Below are 23816 nucleotides of genomic sequence, written 5' to 3'. Positions count from 1 at the left end.
ACAAAATCCCAAGGGATAACACAATTCACACCCTGCCAACTGGAATGTGTACCAATGATCACTTCTGAAAGCTCTCATGTAGAGTCATATACCTCGGAAACACACCCTTTGGCCCATCTCATCCAGGGTTCCTAAACCAAACTAGACACATTTGCCTGTGTTTAACCCATAATCCCTACAAACCTTTGCTATCATGTGCCTTTCAAATGTCTTCTAAATGTTGTAACTGTATCACATCTACCATTTCCTCTGGCAGTTCATTCTACATACAAGCAACCCTTTGCATGAAAAAGTTGTCCCTCTGATCCTTTTTAAATATTTTCCCTCTCACTTTAAGCCTATGCCTTCTGGTTTTGGACTCCCCTATTATGGAGAAAACACCTTGGCTATTCACCTTATCTATGCTCCTCATGATTTTATAAACTTTTAAAAGGTATCCAAACAGGCACCTTTATTATTACTGACCTGTCAGCCTAAATAATCAGGAAAACCAGAAGCAGTATAAATAAAGAAGCAATAGTCTAAATTTCTCGACTTGGCGGGTTGCACTTTTTTTGGTTAAGAAAATCAGATTCTTGTTTGAAGATTCTGTTGTCATGCTGTTTAGGAGATATCAAACTAGTCATGTTTTGTTGAAGATAGCAGTATGTCAGTTGGAAAAGTATGACCATAGGATGTGGGGGCAGAAGTAGACTGTTCAACCATCAATGAGATCCTGAACGAGGACCAGGTGCCCACCCAGCTCTGCTATCAAGAGGCTGCCTTCAGTGACTCATCTTCATAGAATCCCTACAGTGTTGGCCCTCATCGATTATAAATTTCATGATTTCTGTGGTATGTCTTTTTATATACTTTTCCAACTGACATACTGCTATCTTCACACGCCTTTCCCCCATCAGCGAGAAATGACAATTGTTAGGAATGGGTGAAGTCGGAGGGTGGCGGGGGAGTGCGAATATTGTTTCTCAAAATGTTGAGCTTTAAAATTTAAAAGTGCCTTCAGCAGTGGTTCTGTCATTTTGAAGGAGGAGATCATCCACTGAGCAACCTGTGGCCTCAGGTGAAGTCAAGCAGGCAGGGAGGGTTTCAAGTCCTACTGACAGCACTCATCTCCTGCTGTGCTCCTGAGCAGCTACCTTTTGATATCCAATCAGTCCATACTGATCCCCAGAGCATCCCACCCAGACCCATCCCTCAATGACCCACCTAATCTACATATCCCTGAACAGCATGGGCAATTTAGCATGGCCAATCCACCTAGTTTGCACATCTTTGGATTGTGGGAGGTAACCGGAGCACCTGGGCGAAACCCATGCAAACACAGGGAGAATGTACAAACTCCACACAGGCAGCCACCTGAGGATGGCATTGAACCCGGGTCTCTGGTGCTGTGAGGCAGCAGTGCTAACCACCAAGCCACCGTGCCACCGCTGATAGTGGTGAGGAGCTGGAACTTCCAATTGGCTGCTAACTTTAACAGGCTACTTATGAGTAAAATCGGCTCAGCTCTCAAGACACACACCCTCAATCTCTGCTCCTATCCTATTTGACTCACCACTCTCCCCAACATTCTTCACACCTTTGGCTGTACCTCTTGCCCCACCTCCAAAGGGGAATCCATATTTTTGCAACTATTATCTGCATTGCTGCGCTGTGTAGTTGACAGACTCATATTACCTGATAGAGGTCTCTAAAATTCTGAGAGGCATAGATAATGTGGATAATCAGAGACTTTTTCCCAGGGTGGAAAGGTCAAGTACAAGAGGGCACAGATTCAGTGTGAGGGGGAGGGAAAGTTTAGGGGAGAAGTGCGGGGAATTTTTTTCACACACAGGGTTGTGAGTCCCTGGAACTCATTGACAGGGGAGGTGGTGGAAGTAGGCACGTTAGGGCGTATCTTGATAGACAGATGAACGGGAGATGAACAGAGTGATAGATATTATGCGTTGGCATTAGGTAGCGGGAGGCCTGGCCCTGTGCTGTATTGTATTTATTATTACGATATGTCTTCAGGCTGCTTGGCATTGTGTTGTACTTACAGAGCAATTCTGATCATGTGGTGCATTGATGCTTGTGTAGGACTCCACTGCACTCTGTGCATGACTTCAAAAATGTGTTCCCAAAGCCCAGTTTCCTAACATCAAATGTATTCTGTTCAAAATTTTAAAAGGTCCCTGCAGATTCACTGATGGCCTGGGCACTGTTGTGATGTTGCTCTATGCATATCTTTCCTCACTAATTTGAGTGGAAATATAACACAGTGTTAGGAAAAGATGTCAGTGGACAATGCATTTATGTTTAGTGCTGACCAGAACATTCATAACTCATTTTAAAGAGTTATCAGAAAGTAACAAAATGTTTAATATTTATTTGCTTATACAGCTCTTGATAGGCAAGTATTCAATATTTTGCTAAATGCAGGCTAAAAGCTGAGCAGTTTCCTTTGTGTCAGGCATGGCATCAGTGAGGTGAACACATAGGGAGCTTTTTCAAAAGTCACCATGAGTGATTGAAGTGAATAGTAGAAGGGAATTTCACTGAATGAATAGAGGGAATAGGAGGTGGACAATGTACAGAAAAGTATTTACTAAGGGAATTGAAAATGGTCAGTGTTGCATTGTTGATTTACGCTTTTGAAGCAACAGTTGGAACATTTGAGAGACCATAGACACAGTAGAAGCATCCCTGTAACTGAGGCCACATGATCAACAATAGACTGTAGTGCATGCATTCAAAAAATAACTGAGCTTAATATAGAAGACAGTAGTATTACATATGAGTTTTAGGCTCTACACATTTTGCTGATGTGCAGTACAACCTGTTTAAAAGCAGACATACCCAAATAAGCACAGTTTAAGCATTCAGATGTCGAACCTCTGGACCCTCCTGAGGCCAAAGTCATTACTGGCAACTCATTCTGTGTTATTTCATATTCATCACTATTTGTTTTCCTACAATCTTGATTTTATAACATTGTTATTTGCTTGCACAAAATCAGTTAGTGCAACATACCACAGAAATCATGAAATTTATAATCGATGAGACATATATCAGTGGTTTTCAAACTTCCATTCCCTGCAGGATCTTTATTAATCCTCCAGTTTCACTTTTGGAGCCAAAGGATTGATCTTAGTAGCATTGAATCCCTACAGTGTGGATAGAGGCCATTTGGCCCATTGGTTCAGCAGTGATGTTCCGAAAAGCATGGCTCTTAGACCCAGCCTCCTTCAATATCCCTGTAACCCCAAGTTTAGCATGGCTGATCCATCTAGTCTGATCCACGTCTTTGGACTATGGGAGGAAACTGGAGCAACCAGCAGAAAACCACTAAGTTGTCAAACTGCCCGTAAATATAGAAAATTATTCAAAACAGGAAAATGTCTATTTGGTCTGAAGCTACTTTAAATTTATTTTATTTAAAATCCTTATATTCTGGAGACATACAGCAAATCAATGCATTCCTAACATGTACCTACACCATGTGGACTTTTCTAATGGAACACCCTTGTTCAAAATGGAGGGAAACATCAAAGAAACTGCACATAAGTTAAGAGATAGTAGGAACTGCAGATGCTGGAGGCGTTTTGCCAGCTTCTTTTCAAAGGTAGTTAAAGGTAAGCAATAAATGCTGACCGATAAACAATGGAGACATTCCATGAACAAATTTTTTTAAAATGCCATCAGCAATTGTAAATAGAAGACAATGGTTTTAATTGTTCAGGTGTAATTCTTCACTTTTTTTAAAACTGAGATCTGAATTAGAATGTAGAATGGCTTTAAAGCCATGTGTACTCCAGTACAGAAGTACAGTGAAAAGTTTGCAGTTCGCCTCTCATGGTACAATCCTAGGTACAAATTTTAGGTACAAAATAGAGAAATAAAGGAGAGAAAAGTTGCAGTGATTCAGAGTGTAAGTTAGAAAATAAGACACAGTTAAAAAGATAAACATTACAGTCAGAATCAGATATTTTTCAAACTGGGTTTCATTACCCAATCCACGCTGCTTTTCAGTTTGTGACAGTTTTATCGATAACCATTAAGACACTGAATATGTAAAACAGTGATTTGACCCATATCCAGTCTTTTACATGTTCTGTTTCCTGTTGTGATGAGTCATTTAATTTGTTTGTTCCTACATGACTGCATTATGTCAACTGCTGTTACTTTACAGAAATTCTTGTGTATTCTTGTAATACTTTTGTATATCTGGCTTCTTACCCAGCGATTACGCACTCTTGGTTATTGATAACAGTAACATTTTGCTGATGCCAGCTTGTTCTCTCCTTTATATATTTGATGACGATTAACTCCTACCATAAGATTTTCATTAAAATGAATATTCACATGATAATCAATGGCCTTTTGATCTATCTTATTTCACTAGGTCATAAATATAGACCTGATGGGTTTGTTTTTGGACATTAAAGAAGTAGCTACATTGATAGCTGATGCACAGTTAATAGCATTCTGATAAAAAGCTTTTGGATGAGTACATGAATAGGAAGGGTGCTGGCAAATAGTACTAGATTAAGTTGGGATATGAGGTTGGCATGGACGAGTTGGACCAAAGGGCCTGCTTCAATGCTGTATATCTTGATGACTCTATAATCCGTTGATTCTGAAAAAGTCCTGGCTAATTGGCATTTTCTAATGTAACCGCCTTGTTCAAAATGGAGGGAAACAAAAAAGTAACTGTACATAAGTTAAGAGATAGTAGGAACTGCAGATGCTGGAGAATCTGAGAGAACAAGGTGTAGAGCTGGATGAACACAGCAGGCCAAGCAGCATCAGAGGAGCAGGAAAGCTGATTTTTCGGGTCCAGGCCCGAAATGTCAACTTTCCTGCTCTTCTGATGCTGCTTGGCCTGCTGTGTTCATCCTCCTCTACACCTTGTTATCTCTGTACGTAAGCTAACTTAGCATTGATCATTTGACAAAATATTTGAGTCTATTATAAGGGATTTAGTAACTGAGCATTTAGAAATGTACAATATAATAAGGCAGTGTCAGCTCAGCTTCATAAAGGGCAAATCATGCTTGGCTAGTTTATTAGAATTCTTCATAATAGATAAAGGGAAAGCAGTGAATGTAATATATTTGGAATTCCAAAAGGCATTTGATAAGGTACCATGCACAAGACTACTTAATAAGACGAAAGCCTATGGTTTTGGCAGTATATTGGCATGAATAGAGGACTTGTTAGTTAATGTAAGACAGAGTTGGGATAAAAGAGGCATTTGCAGGATGGCAATCTGCAACTAGTGGAGTGTCACAGAGATCAGTGCTGGGGGTCAATGCCCTATTGCCAAGTTTGAAGATGACGCAAAAATAGGTTGGGAGCCCATAGTGCGGATACTGCACAGAATCCACAGAAGGGTTTGGACAAGTTAAGGGATTGAGCAAAAACTTGGCAGGAGGAATATGATGTGAAAAAAAACATGAGGTTATGTGCTTGCATGGGAAGAAAACAAAGTGAGATTTCAGAGAGCTACAGAATAGAGGGATTTGAGTCATCATGCATGAATTGCAAAAAAGTGAGCATCCAAGTTCAGCCATTGATGGGAAAGGCAAATAGATTGGCTTCTGTGTCAAATTGAATGGAGTAGAAAAATAGGGAAGTCTTGCTAAAACTATACAAGACACTAGTCAGACCACACCTGGAATACTGTGAGCAGTTTTGGTCTCCTTAACTTAGAAAAGAAATACCGATATTAGAGGTAGCCAAGAGAAGACTCATTTGGCTGACCACAGACATGGAGGGATTTTCTTATGAAGAGAGTTGAGTATATGCGACTTGTGCTCATTTGCGCTCAGAGACTGGGAGACAACCTTATTGAAGGACTTGACAAAGTAGATGCAGGCAAGTTGTTTTTCCGTTTGGAGCATCCAGGACCAGAGGACCTGTCAAAATAAAGGGCTACCCATTTAAGACCAATGAGGAAGAATTTCTTCCGAGAGTGGTGAGCCTGTGGAATTCTTTACCGCAGAGGGATGTTGCAACTGGTTTACTACGTATATTCAAGGCCTAACAGAAGGAGATTTTTAATTACTCAGGGAATTTAGGGTTAAAGGGCAAAGGCAAGAAATAAGGAAGTGAGGATTCTCAAATCAGCCATGGTCCCATTGAATGGGGGAGCAGACCTTTTCTTTCTTTAGTGTGATGAGGGTGTCACTCGCGCAGCATATATTGCCCATTCCTCATTGACCAGACAGCAGTTCAGAGTCAACCACATTGCTGTGGGTCTGGTATCACATTTAGGCCAGACCAGGTAAGGATGACAATTTCCTTCCCTAAGGGACATTCATGGGCTGAATGACCTATTTCTGCTCCTATGTTTTATGCTATTAAGTTAAATTCTTCCACTGTACTTCCTGTCCTCCAATGTCTGTCCACAAGTCAAGAGTATGATGGAATGCCTGGATATGTGAAGGTCTAACAACATTCAAGAAGCTTGATCCCATGCAGGATAAAGGAGCCTATTTGATTGGCAGGCCATCCACTACCTTCAATATTCACTTTCTCTACCACTCAGTGTGCAATGTCTACAGGACGCACTGCAGCAACTCTCCAAGGCTCCTTTGACAGTATCTTCTAAACCCTTGACTTTTACATAATTAGGAGGACACGAGCAGCTGACATTTGGTGAAACCACCACCCACCTGCAAGTCCCTTTTCAAATCAAGCATCATTCTCACTTTGAATTATCTGTCTTTTCTTTCATATTGTTTGATCAAAATCCTGAAATTACCTTCCTAAGAGCATTATGTTACGCATCTCGGAGAGCATTGGTTTAGGAAATGGCTCGCCACCACCTTCACAAATGGTAATTAGGGATGATCAATAAATAGCCGCCTAGCCAGTGATACCCACATGGTATAAGTTTCTTTATTTTAAATGCAGCCGTTAATCGGTTGTTAAATGATTCCAAGGAGTGGCCTCCACTATTCCATTTGGGATTTCACTTTTTATGTTAAACATAATTTATGTGAAGAATTATTCCTGATATTGGTCCTAAAATTGCCTCTTACAAGTATCTTTTGCCTGATTGTCATTATTTGGCTTAAAATGAGTTCCTAGATTATTGTGTTGTAACATTTTTACTATCTTTTATCCCTCAACATTCTATTAAACAACTCCTTTTAAAGCCAAAGAGCTAAGTGGCTCAGTGTTTTTCAAGGGTTTTTAACTGTAAGGCATAGTGAAATTTCTTGCTACAGCTTACCAAACTCATCTCATTAACTACCTACCCCATCTCCATTATGTCCCTGTCTTCCAACTCTAGCCATTTGTTACTTTGTGCTGTTCAGAAAGAACTTGCTGCTCCATGGATACCTGCCAAAAGCCAAGCGTCACAGGCATCCATACCATCTTCAGAAAGCTCTGTGTATCTGGACTTGGGTTACAGTCTGGTCTTGCCCCCTAATGCCGTGGCAATATCACAACCAATCTGATCATGATGCACTGCTGGCATGGCTAACACTCCCTCACACATCCTATTTTCTTCTCTCACCCCAGTTGCTATTTAACCACAATTTACCTATCCTTAGCTCCTATCCAAACACCCTTTCTAATCACAGCCTCCCTCTTGCCCACTGCCCAGTGGAGACTAGCAGCTTGTTATTGAACAGGAGGGGAACATCACATTGAGCCAAGCAATTGGATAATTTAAAAAATGAGCTTGCGTTTAATGTCAACAAAAGGGGACACAAACAAAATGATTAGAATTAAGTTTAATTCCACAACGCAAACTCATTGTAGTCAATGACTGTTTTATATTCCACAGTTGCCTGTTCCACCCAGCTGGAACCCGGTCTCGTTCCGGTCCCTCCTGGCATGTAATACCTGGTGCGATCAAGCTCAGTCATGCAAAAGGAGAAGTTCATCCTCTTCAACGTCCTCGTCCTCCTGCAATGCCTTTGTCCTTCTCCTCCTCAGATGCCTGCTCCTATTCCCCTAGTTCATCAGCATCTATCACTCCTGCTACCAATGTTTCTTCGCCACCCCTCCCCCTCCCTGCCTCCTCCAATTGTGGAGGGCACAAGACACCAAGATGATGAGGCACACTTCATTTGGACTATTACTGGAAGGCACCCCCAGACCAGTCCAAACAGTGTGGCCACATCTTCAGGTGCTCTGTTGTCTGCTCCACATTGGTAAAGGTGCCACAGCAGCTGAGTGAGCAACATACTGCATCAGAGAGGACTTCCCACTTTACCCTGACTCCCTTCCCATCCCAAACTGACATCAATCATTAAACATTTCATTGTATTTCAACAGAGTAAATCATCATACTTACATGACACACAATGAAGTCCTCCCTCAGCACCCATGACAGTTTCACAAGTGATTGATCACCTTTGACCAGCATTCAATTCCTTTTAAGTCATTGCAGCTAACTGTTACATCATTGGGATGCCAATGTTAAATTTAAAGGCACCTGTGGCATTCTGGAAACTACCTTTGACCAGCATTTGAATCCTAAGGACTTTATATTGCAAATGGATGGTGAAACAATTGTAAACTATAGTTGTATTTAATTTACAAACCCATGTTTCATGTATTTGCCTCTTTCAGTATCCTAACTTCCAGCAGATATACATCCTCTGCTTTTGCCAGTCACTGACCCTGACTGTGCCCACAATTGGCATTGCCTCAGCTGTATTTCAGTTGCTGCCGGTATCTCAGCCAGTGAGTTATGTCAGGGAATGTGCACTGTGTTTGACATGCAAGATGTTGGTACGTGCAGTAGGTTTTAGATTGAAAGCTCAGTGTTGCGTACATCATGATGCCAACGCCCAAACCCATGTGTAGGTCCCTACTGACAGGCAGGACCAGCAGCCTGACAAAGTGTGTGTAAAGCAACACCTCAATACAAGTGTGCCAAGAGCCTTTAGACGTTGCATAGCAAAGCATGGGTCCTGTATGTTTGCAGGTAGATGCCAAAAGAATAAGTGAGCACTATTTAGAAGCATTCTGGTTTAAACCATGAGGTGGATGCTTGCCCCTCTGCACATTGTGTCCTCACAGTGGCCTTTCTAGTTGCAAGTGCACCGCAGTAATGCAAGCCTCCTGTAAGATCACAGGTGCCCTGAGAATCTTAAAGTTATTTTTTTTTAAATTCATTCATAGGTTGGATGCGTCTCTGCCTAGGCCAATTTTTATTGCCCATCCCTAATGCCATCTCAATGGAGTTCTGGAGTCACATATAGGCAGACCTGATAAGGATGGCAGTTTCCTTTGCTAAAGGACAATAGTGAATCAGATGAGGTTTTCCAACAATTGACAATGGTTTCATGGTCCTCATGGAGTTTTGTTGAATTCAAATTCCACCTTCTGTGGCAGAATTTAAACCTCAGTCTCCAGAACATTACCTAGGTCCCTGGATTAACAGTCCAGCCATAATATCACTAGGCCATTGCCTCCCTGAGGTTTGTAATTATTGAATATCAGTGCCTGTTCTGATGAAACATCACAGACTGAAGCATTAACTCAGTTGTTATTTCCACTATTGCTGCCAGATTTACTGAGTATTTCCACTCTTTTCAGTTTTTTCTTAATGGCTTGAAGCTTCATCTTGGACAAGAGTGAACTGCATACTGGTTAAGAACAGTAAAGCCACCCAGTTTCTTTCCCACTTGCTCGCTTGTGAATCTGTTGCAGAGTGTATATTTGTGAAAACATGACTGGGCTTCAATGTGATGTCCACATAGTTGAATAATTAATCAGCAGTCACTGCTCAGACTTACATTTGGGCATAGAATTGAAGTATGCCTGAACCCCAGAAAGATTTATAAAATATATTAAAGGAATAAATAAATCCAGACAATGCTGCTGTTTTGTTACCTATACTCAACTCTAAAGGGCTGATATCCCAGACTTTGTCATTATTTTTAACTAACATTATTTAACTCAAATATGCCAGCTCCAGTTTTGAAGCAGGCTGGTATTTTCAAAGTACAAAGGGCAAACCTCCATGCACTAATGAAAAATATGTTTTTGAAGAAGGGGGTGTGTTCAAGTGAGTGCACTCCAGTTGGTTCCGCTGTATTTGTTAGTAAATTATTCATTAAAGACGAGATTAGAGTTAATGATGATTAAACAATTTGTGCTGTCTCATAAGTAGTTTTATAAAATGTGTCTAATTTGGCATGATATGTAGATTTCTCATTATCATGACAGCTATTGGTATGAGAGGAATGGCGCTAAGGCTTCTTGAGGTCTAATGATTTTATCTCTCTTCTGTTTTTATGGATTTGCAAACATCTTGTCAAACTTTGTGCAGCCCTCACTGCTTTCTGAATCTATAGTTACCAACCCTATTGCCCCTGTGAATTGAAAGCTGTTTCACAAACCTCCTAAAACACTGAACGTAAAGGATCCTCCCAATGATGAAGACAAATGTGAAAGGGCCATAACTCCCAAGCACTGCTAGTGCACATTAGTTCTTAAGCCCTTTTGTCCTGAGCTGGAGCTGACTGGTAATTCACTGTCGGACCCTTTTTTTGGTGGAAGTTGTTTCTGTGGTTTTAATTATTTTAATGGGCACATGGGATCACAGCATGTTGTTTAAATTCATTCTGGAACCCTGTGTGCAGCTGGCAACCTTTAAGTGATAGTTCACTCAAGTGGATTATTGTTTTCATTCTTCATTTGAGTGAATTATCACTTGTTCAGGCAGTGAAAATAACATTCAATTCCACAGAGCTGAACTGATTAATTAATTAGTGAAGGATTCAGAGTTCCCGGTCACAAAACACTTATAATTTTGTGCATCGAAAAAGACTTAACTCTTAGAGAGCAAGTCGCATCCTGTTTGAGATTAATTGTGTAGAGTTCCTGTTTATTCAAAGGGGAGCTGCACAAAGACTGTTTTGTGAATGGAGCCCAAGGTGCTGCTGACTTGTTAAAACCATGACTGTCTCTATGTGGCTATCATTTCAAGCAGCAATTGCAGGAGAATGCTGTAAGATGTTTACTGTGTTTTATCCACAAAGCTAAATAACTAGTCTGAAGAATATTCAATTCACTTGATTTGGAAATCCTGGGAAAAAAAAATGTTTGTTTCTTCCAAAGGTAGATTCTCTGAAAAATTCAGACAATCACCTTGAAATTATCAAAGCAAATGACAGAGATATAAGTAAATTTTCAGTTGCGGAAGATTGTGACTGTGAATAATTTAAATAGTGATTCTTTTAAAAATAAACTCATCCCTTTATATTCTCTTAAAAACAACTTTATTAGTAATGTTTGTCTATAATTCCCAGTCGTTCAAACACTAAGAATCTGACTCTTCGACCTGAAGGTAACAGATCTGGATCTTTGGTTAACTGTGGTCTTTGCTGGACTGAGTTTCATTACTTTTTGCAGATGAACTGTTGCAGGGAATGGCAGCTCAATGAAAGGAAGCCAGTCCTTTCAACTCAGTGGAAACCTAATTCAGGATGGGTTTGGGCTAGAGCGATATTAGTAAACAGGTTATTTAATGGGGACAAGAGTAAAGAGGAAAAGGAACCAAAAATAAACAAGGCCTTTTCATGATTTCATTTCTTCAAGTACTCAGTAAACTCTTACTTGTTTAATAAATCTTTTTGATCCGTAGCTCCTTGCTTACTATGTATGATCTGCCTGTACTGCCCATAAACAAAGCTTTTCACTGTACTTCGATACACATGACAATAGATCAATCAATCAATCAATAACAAAACTAAAGTAAACTCTTGAACTGCAAAATATTCTGTTCATTTTGAACAAGGCAAAATGCATTTATTTATTCAGTTCTGAGGAAGGATCACTGGACCTGAAACGCTAACTCAGATTTCTCTTCATAGACGTTGCCAGACCTACTGAGCTTTTCCACCTACTTCTGTTTTTGTTGCATTTATTTGTTGTTTTGGTGTAGATATGTCAGTGGATGAAGAGTTAAAATGTGTGCCTGTCACATAAATAAAGAACTTTCCTCCTGTGAAGGAAACTGTTTCTATAAATTGTGATTTGTTCCATTCCTTTCTCAGACCACATCAGACAGTATCTGAGAACAGGATGGAATGGATCACATTGCTAAAGAAAGGGAATGCATTCCTTGCAGCATTTCAATGAGAGGATTTGAAAGCTTTGCTTGAAAAAAAGTCAGACAATTTAAGTTGATTTCCTGTAAATGTCAGCGTGAAAGGATCTGCGCTCCGTGTCTCTGCGTGGCAGTTTTCTGACGTAACTGTTGAAAACAACCCAGGAAAAAGGTAGACAAATGGCGAAATTTATCCACTACCAGTGAGTCTTGCTACGCCTTAGCCGAGAAGGACTTGTTGGGCGCTCAAAACCATGTCCATCTTTCTTTTATGTGAAACCCTTAGTAAAAGTAAAAGTTTTATATATTTTGGAATACAAACTTAAGTAACATCAGACAAGTCAATAAATTGCAATCTACAGACTGCCTGGATAAATCAATCAAGTATTTGTACTTTTAAACTTAAGGACTGAAATGCAGTTGGGCAACTCAGTTAATAATTGGTTAAGACAGAATTAAATAAATGTTTCTTGGCATTGATCCTATTGATGGTAATTAATTCATGTTTTGTTTTATTATTGTTGTGTAACATGACAGCGGTGAAGTTCAAAGCACACCTGATTTTAGGAGTTTGCTGCTGAGCTTTCTCAGCTTGCGACTTTGCATTGTGTTCTCTGGGTCACTCGAGCTACTCTGCCATTCTAACAGTCAGACACCTTTTGTACTCGGCTTCAGCAATTTTTCAGGTGAGATCAAGCATGTTTGGTGGTGTCTGGCTATCCCTGAAGCTGTCAGAGGAGGGATTTTATGTCAGCAATGCTAGTGATGACTCTGTGATGAACCGTTTAAATAAAATGATCTGTCCCCAGGCTAGACTGTTGGTTCTTTGCCAAACAGTAATCCAGTACAATTAACCATCAAAGAGACGGGTGCGAGAGAATATTATTACAGATTGGTATGCAGCCACCTGAGAAAGCAGAGAGCTTTACAAGAGCAGCAGCTGAAAGCGATAACATTGTTGTATTATTGTGTTCACTTCCTTGTATTTAAATCCTTATTATGCTGTGTAAGAATAAGCCAAAGCTGCTGCACTCATACAAATGTCACCTTTTTTAGTTTGGAGTCCTTTTGAAATAACATATTTCTCGGTAGTATTTGCTTCTCGATTCATTCTGTTTATATAGTTCTTAAATCGCCAACTGGCCTGCATAAGTAAAAGGAAATAGCAGTCAGCAGAGGTCACAATGTAGAACTTCAGCTCTGGGCAGTTGTTATTAAAATCCTCTGAAAAGATTACTATATTAAAAAACCAAGTGTAGACCGCATTTGATTATTTTATCTCAAAAAACGTACATTAACAGTTTACATTTTAGTGAATATCTAGCTTAAGAAATTTAAAGAATGATAATTTTTAAAAGCGCATCTTTTGCTCCATGTAACCTTTAAACTGTCATCTTTTACCTTTTCCCACTTGAGCTCTAATATCTTCTTCACACTTTACCATTAGTTATACCCTTTCAGAATATGATTTGACTTGTTTGAAATGTGCAGTTCTAGGTAGAGTCAGTGACTTGAACAGCATGGAAACAGGCCCTTAGTCCAACTCGTCTGTGCTGGCCGATACCCTAAATTAATTTAGTCCCATTTGCCAGCATTTGATCCATATCCATCTTAACACTTCCTATTCATGTAATCATCCAGATGTTTTTCTAATGCTGTATTTGTACCAGCCTCCACCACCTCCTCTAGCAGCTCATTCTATTCACACATCACCCTCTGTGTGAAAATGTTGCCACTTAGGTCCCTTTTAAATAATTCCCCTCTCACAGTAAACCTATGCCTTCTAGTTCTGGACTCCTCTATCCTAGGAAAAGGATCTTGGCTATTCACCCTGTGCATGTCCCTCATGACTTTATAATGTCACCCCTCAGCTTCTGACACTCCAGAGTGAAAATCATCCATCCAATTCAGTCTCTCCCTCGAACTCAAACTTTCCAACCCTGGCAAGTTCCTTGGAAATATTTTCTGCACTCTTAAGTGTCTCAACATTCTTCCAAAGCAGAGAGATGAGAACTGAGCCCAGAATTCCAAAAGTGACCTGTACAGCAGCAACATGACATTCCAACTCCTGTACTCAATGCACTGACCAACAATGGCAAGTGTACCAAAGCCCTCCTTCACTATCTTATCTACCTGTGACTCCACTTTCAAAGAACTATGAACCTGCTCCCCAAAGTCTCTTTGCTGGGCCACACTACCCAGGGTTCTACCCAGTTTTGCCTTACTAAAAATGCAACACCTCACATTTACCAAACTAAAAATCCATTTACTACTCCTTGGCTCATTGGCCTATCAAATCAAGGTCCCATTGTACTCTATGAGAACCTTCTTCACTGTCCACCAGACCACCAATGTTGGTGTCTTCTGCAAACTTACTAACTATCCCTCCTTAATTCACATCCAAATCATTTGTATAAATGACAAAGAACAGTGAACCCAGCGCTGATCCTTGAGACATACAGTCCAAAAATAACAACTTTCCATCACCACCACCCTCTGTCTCCTACATTCAAGCTAATTTTGTATCCAGATGACTAGTTCTCCCTGTATTCCATGTGCCATGCAGAAGCATGATGAACATTTTGCTGAAGTCTATAGAGACAATGTCTTCCTCTCTGCCTTCATCAATTTTCTTTGTGACTTCTTCAAGAAAACTCCATCATTAGTGAGACGATTTCCCATGCACAAAACCATGTTGACTATCCCTAAGCAGTCCTTGCCTTTTCAAATACATGTAAAATCTGTCCCTCAGAGTTTCCTCCAAAAACGTACCCACCACTGATATTAGGCTCACTGGTCTGTAGTTCCCTGGCCTTTCCTTACCACCTCTTTTAAGTAATGGCACCATGTTAGCCAGCTTCCATCTTCCAGCACCTCACCTGTGACTACCGGCAATACACATATTCAGCAAGAGTCCCAACAATCACTTCCCTAGCTTTCCACAAAGTTCTGGGATACACCTGATCGTATCCTAGGGATTTATACATCTTTGTGTTTTAAGATGCCCAGCACCGCCACCTCTGTAATATGAATACTTTAACATAACACTATTTATTTTTCCAAGTTTTCTAGCCTCCATATCCTTCTCCACAGTAAATACTGACATCAAATACTCATTTAGTATCTCACCTATCTCCTGCGGTTCCATACATAGACCGCCTTGTTAATCATTAAGGAGTCCTATTCTCTCCCTCACTACTCCTTTGTTTTTAATGTATTTGTAGAATCTCTTTGGATTCTCCTCCAACCCTATTTGTCAAAGCTATCTCATGTCCCCCTTTTGCTTTCCTGATTTCCCTCTCAAGTATACTTCTGCTGCCTTTGTACACCTCTAGGGACTCACTTGATCCTAACTGCCAATACCTGACATATGCCTCTTTCTTTTTCTTGACCAAAGCTTCAATTTCTCTCCTCGTCCAGCATTCCCTACACCTACCAGCCTTGCCCTTCACACTAACAAGAACTACTGCCTCTGGCCTCTCGTTATCATATTTTGGAATGGCTCCCACTTTCCACTGCTCCTTTACCTGCAAATAGCGTCTCCCAATCAACTTTTGAAAGCTCTTGCCTAATGCCATCAAAATTGGCCTTGCTCCAATTTAGAACATTAATTTTCAGGTCAAGTGTATCCTTTTCCATAACTATTTTAAAACTAATAGAATTATGATCAGTAGTCCCAAAGTGCTCCCCGACTGATACTGAACTATTTGAGCATTCTATTTTACATTAAGTTACACACTAGAAACTGTTTATGTATAAATCTCCTATGGATATAACATTGTTGCCTTTGAGACATATTTCTGCAACTGGAATATGTTGGGGACTTGAGTTTTATTCTCAGGCGTTGAAAAATAACAATTTAATACTGAGATACTTACAGCTTGTAGGCAACCAGTTTCTGAGATGTGCAAAAAAAGCTGTGCTGTTGTAACCCCAGAAATAAAAATATTTTGTTTGCGATTCTTCATTTGCAATAGTTTTTACACTGCCAAATTGCCCACGGTGGGAACAGAGAAATACTTCATGGGGTTATACAATTATGCAAGCATCAACAGTATTCTGCTGGTTTCAAAAACGAAACAATAAAAAATGACTGTTTTTCGCCTCCTTTGTTGTTTGCTTTCTCTTCCCTGACAAAATGCGTTCAATTTTGTTACCTTCTCAAAACATCATATCCCAAGATTATGCACATAATCTGTAAACAGGATCCTTGACAGAATCACAAATCAAAGTAATTGGTAAACTGTTTAATCACGTTGTGCTCAGAGTTGAATATAGACTGCAGGACATAAAGGAGATGCTGTATAACTGACCCAGCTAGTCCATGGATCTTTCTCTTGAAAGAAACAAAGATAGCAGTAATTAATGACCCTGACTCTGTGCCAAAAAAGCTTTATTCTGACAATTCCAACTTAATTAAAACTTAAGACATTTCAATAGCCCTAAAGCCCCTGATGGGACCAACTCTTGCAGACTCGTGAGAAAATTTTGTAAGTTAAAGGAAAAGATCTGTGTTACCACTGGTACTATGACTCTAATCCCTGACTGTCAAAGAATCTATTTAGCAAAGTATTTTCTTTAACCAGCTCACACCTGCAGGCTTACTGGCACTTCCCCCACACCAGAGAAGGCGTTTTTGTACTTTGCGGAAGATTTGATAATAGAAGCCTTGCTGTTGCTTTTGTTTTTATTCATTGTTCATTAGCCTGTGAGTACCAAAAGCACATTTGATATGCTTACCCTGTTTGGGGGTATAACTCAACTGTGAGCATTTGACATGGCACAATGACAGACCAGAAAGTTTGGTAAAGAATCTTTAATGCAAAAGGTTGTTCAAATTAGGCCACTCAGCTAACAGGGCCTTTTCAGAAAGTAAGTGACATGCTGTTCTTTAACACTTGTTTTTATTGTAAGGCATACTTTGCAAAGCTTGACCCTGAAGATCCCAGACACCACGTCTTTGGGTGGCTCATTTCTTACTTGTTATATGCCTGTTTTTTCTCCCCAATTAGCATGCTTAAGAAATTCTGCCAGGTATGTCCATCAAGTGCTGAAAAGGGCAGCCCTGTTTATATTGCGTGCAAGCACAACAATTCTTAACAATTGACCCATTAGTTATCAAAGAGAAAATAGCCTTGAAATAACATTGCTTGCATATTAAATGAAGTAAACAGTTACACAATTTGCATAAGAAAAAAGGTTTGATTTAATCTCTCCTGTAGAAAGACCTTTTGTGTATTGTGGACAATATCAGCTAGTTCCTTCTATCCCTAATAGAAGGAAAGATGTGATTTGTAAGGACGGCAAAGGTAAATAGAAGATTGTGCGTTAACGTTATGCAGGATGATTTGTTATGTTAAAGTTATTTTAGAGTAGGCCAGTACAAAACCACAATGCCTACAAATAAATAGTTAGTAAGGCATATAATAACACTATAAAAGTAGCCAATTCTTATCCTTGTGCCTTGTCGAATGCTGTTGTGTGCTTGAAGGATTAGTGATGAAAGACCTTCATTTCCAGGTGAGCTTTCCAAAACTCGTTTTTTCTAAAATTGAATGATGTACGTTGTTCAGTTGACTCAGTTCAACATGTGCCAAATAAATGACAGTTTGTCAAATGCACTAAATTCAAGTACATTACTCATACATTTTAAAGTTTAATATTGTCCTTATTGATGCATATTAAATATGTTTTCACCTATCAGCTTAACTTTACTTGTGTAGCAAAATCTACTGACTGAAGTAAATCAAGGCCTAGTGATCCATGCTCCATGCATGGAGATACGTTGAGCCCTTCTAGATCTGCAGTATAATGTTTCTTATATCAAATTGTGCATGTTTTACTTTTAGCTTTTCCCCCCAGTTCAAGACTAGTTTAGATAGACTGCACATTAATTCTGTTTTGTAAAATTTGTCATCAGAAAAGGAAAGAACATCTCTTTTTAGCATAGGGCATGTGATTAAAAACAGTTTGATTCTCAATGTGAAAAAGGGGCCTCAGCCCTCAAAAGGGCACATCACTTACTGCGAGTTGGAAGTTTCAGATTTGCGTGGGTTGTCTTGTAAATATGTCATTTATCTTAACCCTTTTTTAACAAAAAACTGTATTGGAACAAATGCTAAATTTGAGGAATGAAAGTAAGCCTATTTAGCCTCTCACATACACTACTACAGCCAGAGCTGTTTCGAGCTCACTGGCAAAAAAAAATCAACATTTCAAAAATATCCAATTGCAGCTCCTGGGAAGAACTGAAGACTCTGATTCCTGTGGTATCCACCATTTACACAAATAAAGATTGCAGCACATGGAGGTCAATGAGATTATGCCGTAAATAAACTAATTCTGAATGGTAGTGCCTGCTGACTTAAAAATAATAATCAAATCAACATATCTACAGGAAACTGCTTAGAACTTTATTTATTTTACAAACTAAGTAATGTGTATAAGTAAATACATGAATGTGCGTTGAAAATAGATTTGTGTGAATATGTGCACATCTACTGAGTGTTTCTTTGCATATTTCTGATGTATAACGGTGTGTTTATGCTGTATATAAGAGTACTGTATATACTGAATCTGTATACATTTGTTATTGTGTTTAGGATTGTTTGACTTGAGGCATGTTAAAGAAGAAAGAAGTTCTCTATTATATTCAATTGTAATTTAGCGTTATCGTATTGCAACTTAGAATGGATTATGACAAACTTATGTAGCATATAACATGTCCAACTGAGTCCTGTAGGAGTTTTGATAGGATAAATTGTAAGATATTTTAGGTTCTAATCAGTCAGTGGGTGTTTTTGATTAAAACTGATGTCAATCTTAATGAAAATTCATAGTTTGACATTTGATTATCTTGCGTCTTTTAGGTTGTTTCTTTTTTGGACTTTAATTATTGCTGGTTGCTTGGCAGCTTGTTTAGTTTGATCTTTAGTAATAGTAAGCAGGCCACCACCCTGATTCCAGTAGTGGATTACGAGTAACAGTTAATCTCTCTTCACAGATATCATCTTCTACAGGTTTCCTCACTATTTTTCTGGGAGTCCATTCTAAGATAATGTTTACAAGCAGGAATGAGGAGAGAAGCAGACTGTGTTCTCATTACTCTCATTGTCCTCTTTTGGTTTTGTTTTTTTTTCCAGCATTTGCAAAAGCATGAGAGTGCGGCGAACCCCAAGTCTTGCTATTACAACTGTGGCCTTTGCAACTACACCACCAAGGCCAAGCTGAACCTGGTTCAGCATGCACGGTCTCTGAAACACCAGCAGACAGAGAGCCTGCACAGGCTACAGTTACATCAGCAGGGGCTGGCACCAGAGGAGGACAATCTCAATGAGATCTTTTTCGTTAAAGAATCCCCACCAAATGAATCTGGTGAGTACCCACAGCCAGCTATCCTGTTGCCAACCATCTCTTTCAGTACCCAGAGCTTGTCCTGCAATGTAAAACACGTTGGTTTTAATCCCTTAGACACAAACATGTTGTTCCTATTAAGGCCTTCTTTTTATATCAGTAACATACGCAGTCCTGCATGCAGTGACATCTTTAGCAGGCATGCAGGAGGTTATGAAACTCTACCTTGGGAGGATCTCACAGTGAAATTTTTCCCCCCAGAGTGAGCTTTAATTTCCTTTCTCATGACTAAAGCAATTTGGCTTTCATTTAAAAGTTTCTTCGCTGCCAGCAGTTAATAAGTGTAACAGGACTGTAAAACTTGCAGAGACAAAAAAAAGATTAATAGTTTTATTTGAGAGTGACCTGTAATTTAAAACATAAGACTAGTCAGAGTCCATTATTCAATCATTCTAATATTAACAATACCTTCCAAACCAAGCGGCTAACTTGTTTTTGCTTTGGTTGACCCGGAGGAGGAAAACTGCTAACACGTTTTGAATGGCATTCCAAAGCTGAATTAATCTCTGTTCCCTAAAGTGTCCTGTTTATACATGAAATCCAGAAACAGATGGTCATGAGCTGAAAACCACATGCGAAACTTTCTGCATTAAAACTGCCCACATTGGAATTAAATGAGACGTCTGTACTTTTGGCTTTAATTATAACTGGATCAAAGGTGATGCAAGGATTGGGTGCTCAAGAAAGGCTTATTTAGATAATGGCTGTTATGCACTTTAAAATCTTTACATCAGACCTGGTTGAAATAAAGACCACTGCATGTGACCAGTTGAGATTTTGGTAGTCAAATGCACTTTTATTTATTGATTAGCTTAAGCTGTTAGGGCTGAAGTTAAATGTTTTACAAAACCTGCTGGAAGCACAGAGTTTTGAATAATCTCAGTGAAACAAATCCAATGGTAGATTGTTGAACATACTGTGGTCTAGGGATCAGTATATTGATCTTACAGTTGTGTCTGATTACTTTAACCTCTTACGATCTGAACTGACATAACTCTCTCAAGCATAAAGAAGCAAAAAAACTAAACCTGAAGCTGATATAAAGAAATTCGGTTTTCATTGCATGTCATTTACCTATCACGATTTCACTTAGAAAATATTTTACCTATTAAATCAAGGAGAGAGAGATAAATTTAAACAGTAAGAAGGGCTTGCATTATTGTCAGAAACATTAAACTTGCCAGTTATAAATCTCTCTGTGGGCATTGCCAATTTACAAAGATATATGTTGTAGGGTTTTTTTTGCTGGCTTTGAGATTATCTGGAAAGAACATGTTGAAACTTTATTGACATACGCAATAATTGAGCACCCTTGGGTCAGTGTTGAACACAATGTGCTTATATTATGCATTACCATTGGACCAGCATTTGTCAGAAGAAAAGGCAGCACCTTTTGACCGCAAAAAACATCTTGCAAGTTTCAGTTACAGTATTGTCTTCATTATCACATTGTGGTGTTGACCTGGCAGCATGCTGTCAAGTCAGTTTTTATTTGGTTTTGTACTTTTAAGGAACGTTGTTCCAAATTATTGAGCAAAACTCACATAATCATTTTTTTCATCTTATTTTCTTTGGTTTTCCCATTCTTCGTGCTAATCATTGGCCTCATCCATGGCTACCAATTTGGCTTAGAAGAAAGATGAACAGCTACAGCTATATGTACCATTGCTTTATATTGATATGCCTTCATAGCAATACAGAAACTTGCCAGTAGCGATTCACTTTACTAGAACCTATGGGGGACTGAAGATTAGCAGGAGCAGCATAATTAAAGGTGCACAAATGTAGCTGTCTTGAAAATTGTGTTTGAGTAATTTTCAAGCCATCATTCCAAGGAGGAAAGAAAGTTTAGTAATAATCAAAGAGCGGTTGGGAGGGATATAAAACCAAAGTGTAATATTTCACAGAAGGTATGTTTGTTCCTGAAAAAGTTATCCAAAGTGAGATCCACATTTTTGTAAACATTTAATTGTGGCTTGAAAATATAATGGGGTAATAGCTCAAGTCTTTTACTTGCCTGACCTAATTCTTTTCTCTCGTGCCATTCTGTTCTCCAAAATGCAAAGCCAACCCTACAGATCAGACTCAAAAATTGTTTTTTTTAATTTTGTGTGGCACAGAAGCAGTTTCATTGATGATTATTAGGAGATTCAGCTCAGTGCCAAATACAGTTGTTTTCTTTTTGAAAAGAAATCCAGCAGATTTTGATTTGTTGATAAGAGAGAAACCTCTTCTGTTAATTCCTGGAGAGCATTCTGTGGGTGCAATTTACCTCTCTGAGGTAAGGAGAAGTGCAAATAATGAGGCAAGTTGACCCTGGAGAGGTACTTGCTAACAGTTCATCAAGTCAAAATTAATTTCTGGGTGAGGTCCATTGAGGACCCTTACCAGCAATTAATACCCTTGTGTCGCCAAATGACAGCCACTTAAGGGCCCCACCTTGCCACCGGCCAGATTATCTACCTCCTCAGCAAAATGGCTGATCCCCTGCTGGGGAAACGGGGAAATCTAACTGTTGTTTTAGTTTTGACTAAAATTTGAGGCCATTTAAGGGCGAGGATGGGATCAAGGGGCAGGAGCTGTAAGCCAACCTGCCAGCCTTGCCTTTGAATACCCGAGGTGGTAAGTTGAATTGGCAGGCCACTGGAAGCTCAGGGTTTTGTTTTTGTGGCCAGAACAATGGTGTTCTGCAAAGCAGTCACCCAGCCTATGCTTCATTTCCCCAATGTACACAAGACCACATTTTGAGCAACAGATTTGGTGGACTAGATGGCATGGTGCAGATAAAGTGCTGCTTCACCTGGAAGGTGCATTTGTCCCTTGGATACTGAAGAGGGAGGATGTAAATGGGCAGGTGTTACACTTCTGCGGTTGCAGGGGACGGTGTTATGGAGTGGCAGGGGATTATTGGGAGTGGACCAGGGTGTCATAGAGGGAGCGGTCCTTGCGCAAGGCCGACAAGGGAGGGGAGTGGAATATGGATTTGTTGGTGGCATCCCACCAGAAGCGGCGGAAGTGTTGGCTAATGAGCTTCTGGATGTAGATGCTATTCGGATTGTTGATATGGAAAAGAGAAGTGTATAAGACCATAAGAGGCATGGTTAGGGTGAAAGCGCTCAGTATTTTCCAAGGAAGAACAGGTTAGGGAAGCAGAGGCAAGCTGGGCTGGTTTTGGGATGCAGTGGGGGGAGGGGACGAGCTGTTCACAACAAACAACTGCACCTCCCCGTCGCGAACCATTTCAACTCCCCCTCCCATTCCTCAGACGACATGTCCATCATGGGCCTCTTGCAGTGCCACAATGATGCCACCCGAAGGTTGCAAGAACAGCAACTCATATTCCGCTTGGGAACCCTGCAGCCCAATGGTATCAATGTGGACTTCACAAGTTTCAAAATCTCCCCTTCCCCCACTGCATCCCAAAACCAGCCCAGTTCTTCCCCTCCCCCCACTGCATCACAATACCAGCCCAGCTCGTCCCCTCTCACCCATCCCTTCCTCCCACCTCAAGCCGCACCTCCATTTCCTACCTACCACCTCATCCCACCTCCTTGACCTGTCCGTCTTCCCTGGACTGACCTATCCCCTCCCTACCTCCCCACCTATACTCTCCTCTCCACCTATCTTCTTTTCTCTCCATCTTCAGTCTGCCTCCCCCTCTCTTCCTATTTATTCCAGTTCCTTCTCCCCATCCCCCTCTCTGATGAAGGGTCTAGGCCCGAAACATCAGCTTTTGTGCTCCTGAGATGCAGCTTGGCCTACTGTGTTCATCCAGCTCCACACTTTGTTATCTTGGATTCTCCAGCATCTGCAGTTCCCATTATCACAGTATTTTCCAAGGGTCGGGGAATCAAACGCCACAGAAAATCAGTTTAAGGTAAGAGGGGAAAGAATACATGGGAACCTGAGGAGCAACTTTTTTAAACAGACAGTCGTACACACATGGAATGAGCTGTCAGCGGAAGTGGTTGAGGTGGGTATATTAACATACTTAAAAGGCATTTGGACGAATGCATGGATAGGAAAAGCGTAGAAGGATATGGGCCAAAAAGTGCAGGGAAATAGGCTTAGCGTGGATGGACATTTTGGTTGTCATGGACCAGTTTGTGTCTCCATGCTGGAGGTCTCTATGACTCTAGAACACAGGCTGTTAGGTACCTGGAACATGCTGCTGGGGGGTGGGGGGAGGGGTTGGTAGTTAGGGGGTGATTGAAGCAGATATGACAGCACTGTTTAAGAGGCATTTCAACAGTCATTTAAGTAGACAGGGAAGAGATGGATATGGACCATGCGCAGGCAGATGGATTGGTTTAGAGTAGCATCATGGCCAGCACAGAGA

The 23816-nt window shown here is 40.2% G+C and overlaps 1 protein-coding gene across 6 annotated transcripts in view; it reads left to right on the top strand.

Annotated features, from left to right (window-relative positions):
* Positions 1-23816, top strand: part of zfhx4 (zinc finger homeobox 4) — a 353237-nt gene that overhangs the window by 182515 nt on the left and 146906 nt on the right. For all 6 annotated transcript variants that reach the window (XM_059645853.1, XM_048529162.2, XM_048529163.2 and 3 more), the window contains one exon: positions 19207-19438. In XM_059645853.1, coding sequence (XP_059501836.1) covers positions 19207-19438 — 232 coding nt within the window. The remainder of the gene's footprint in view (positions 1-19206; positions 19439-23816) is intronic.

This window comes from Stegostoma tigrinum, chromosome 5 (assembly GCF_030684315.1).
Source record: "Stegostoma tigrinum isolate sSteTig4 chromosome 5, sSteTig4.hap1, whole genome shotgun sequence".
NCBI classification, from domain to species: Eukaryota; Metazoa; Chordata; class Chondrichthyes; order Orectolobiformes; family Stegostomatidae; genus Stegostoma; species Stegostoma tigrinum.
The sequence above is the reverse complement of the archived record's forward strand: the minus strand, read 5'-3'. Positions and strand labels throughout refer to the sequence as shown.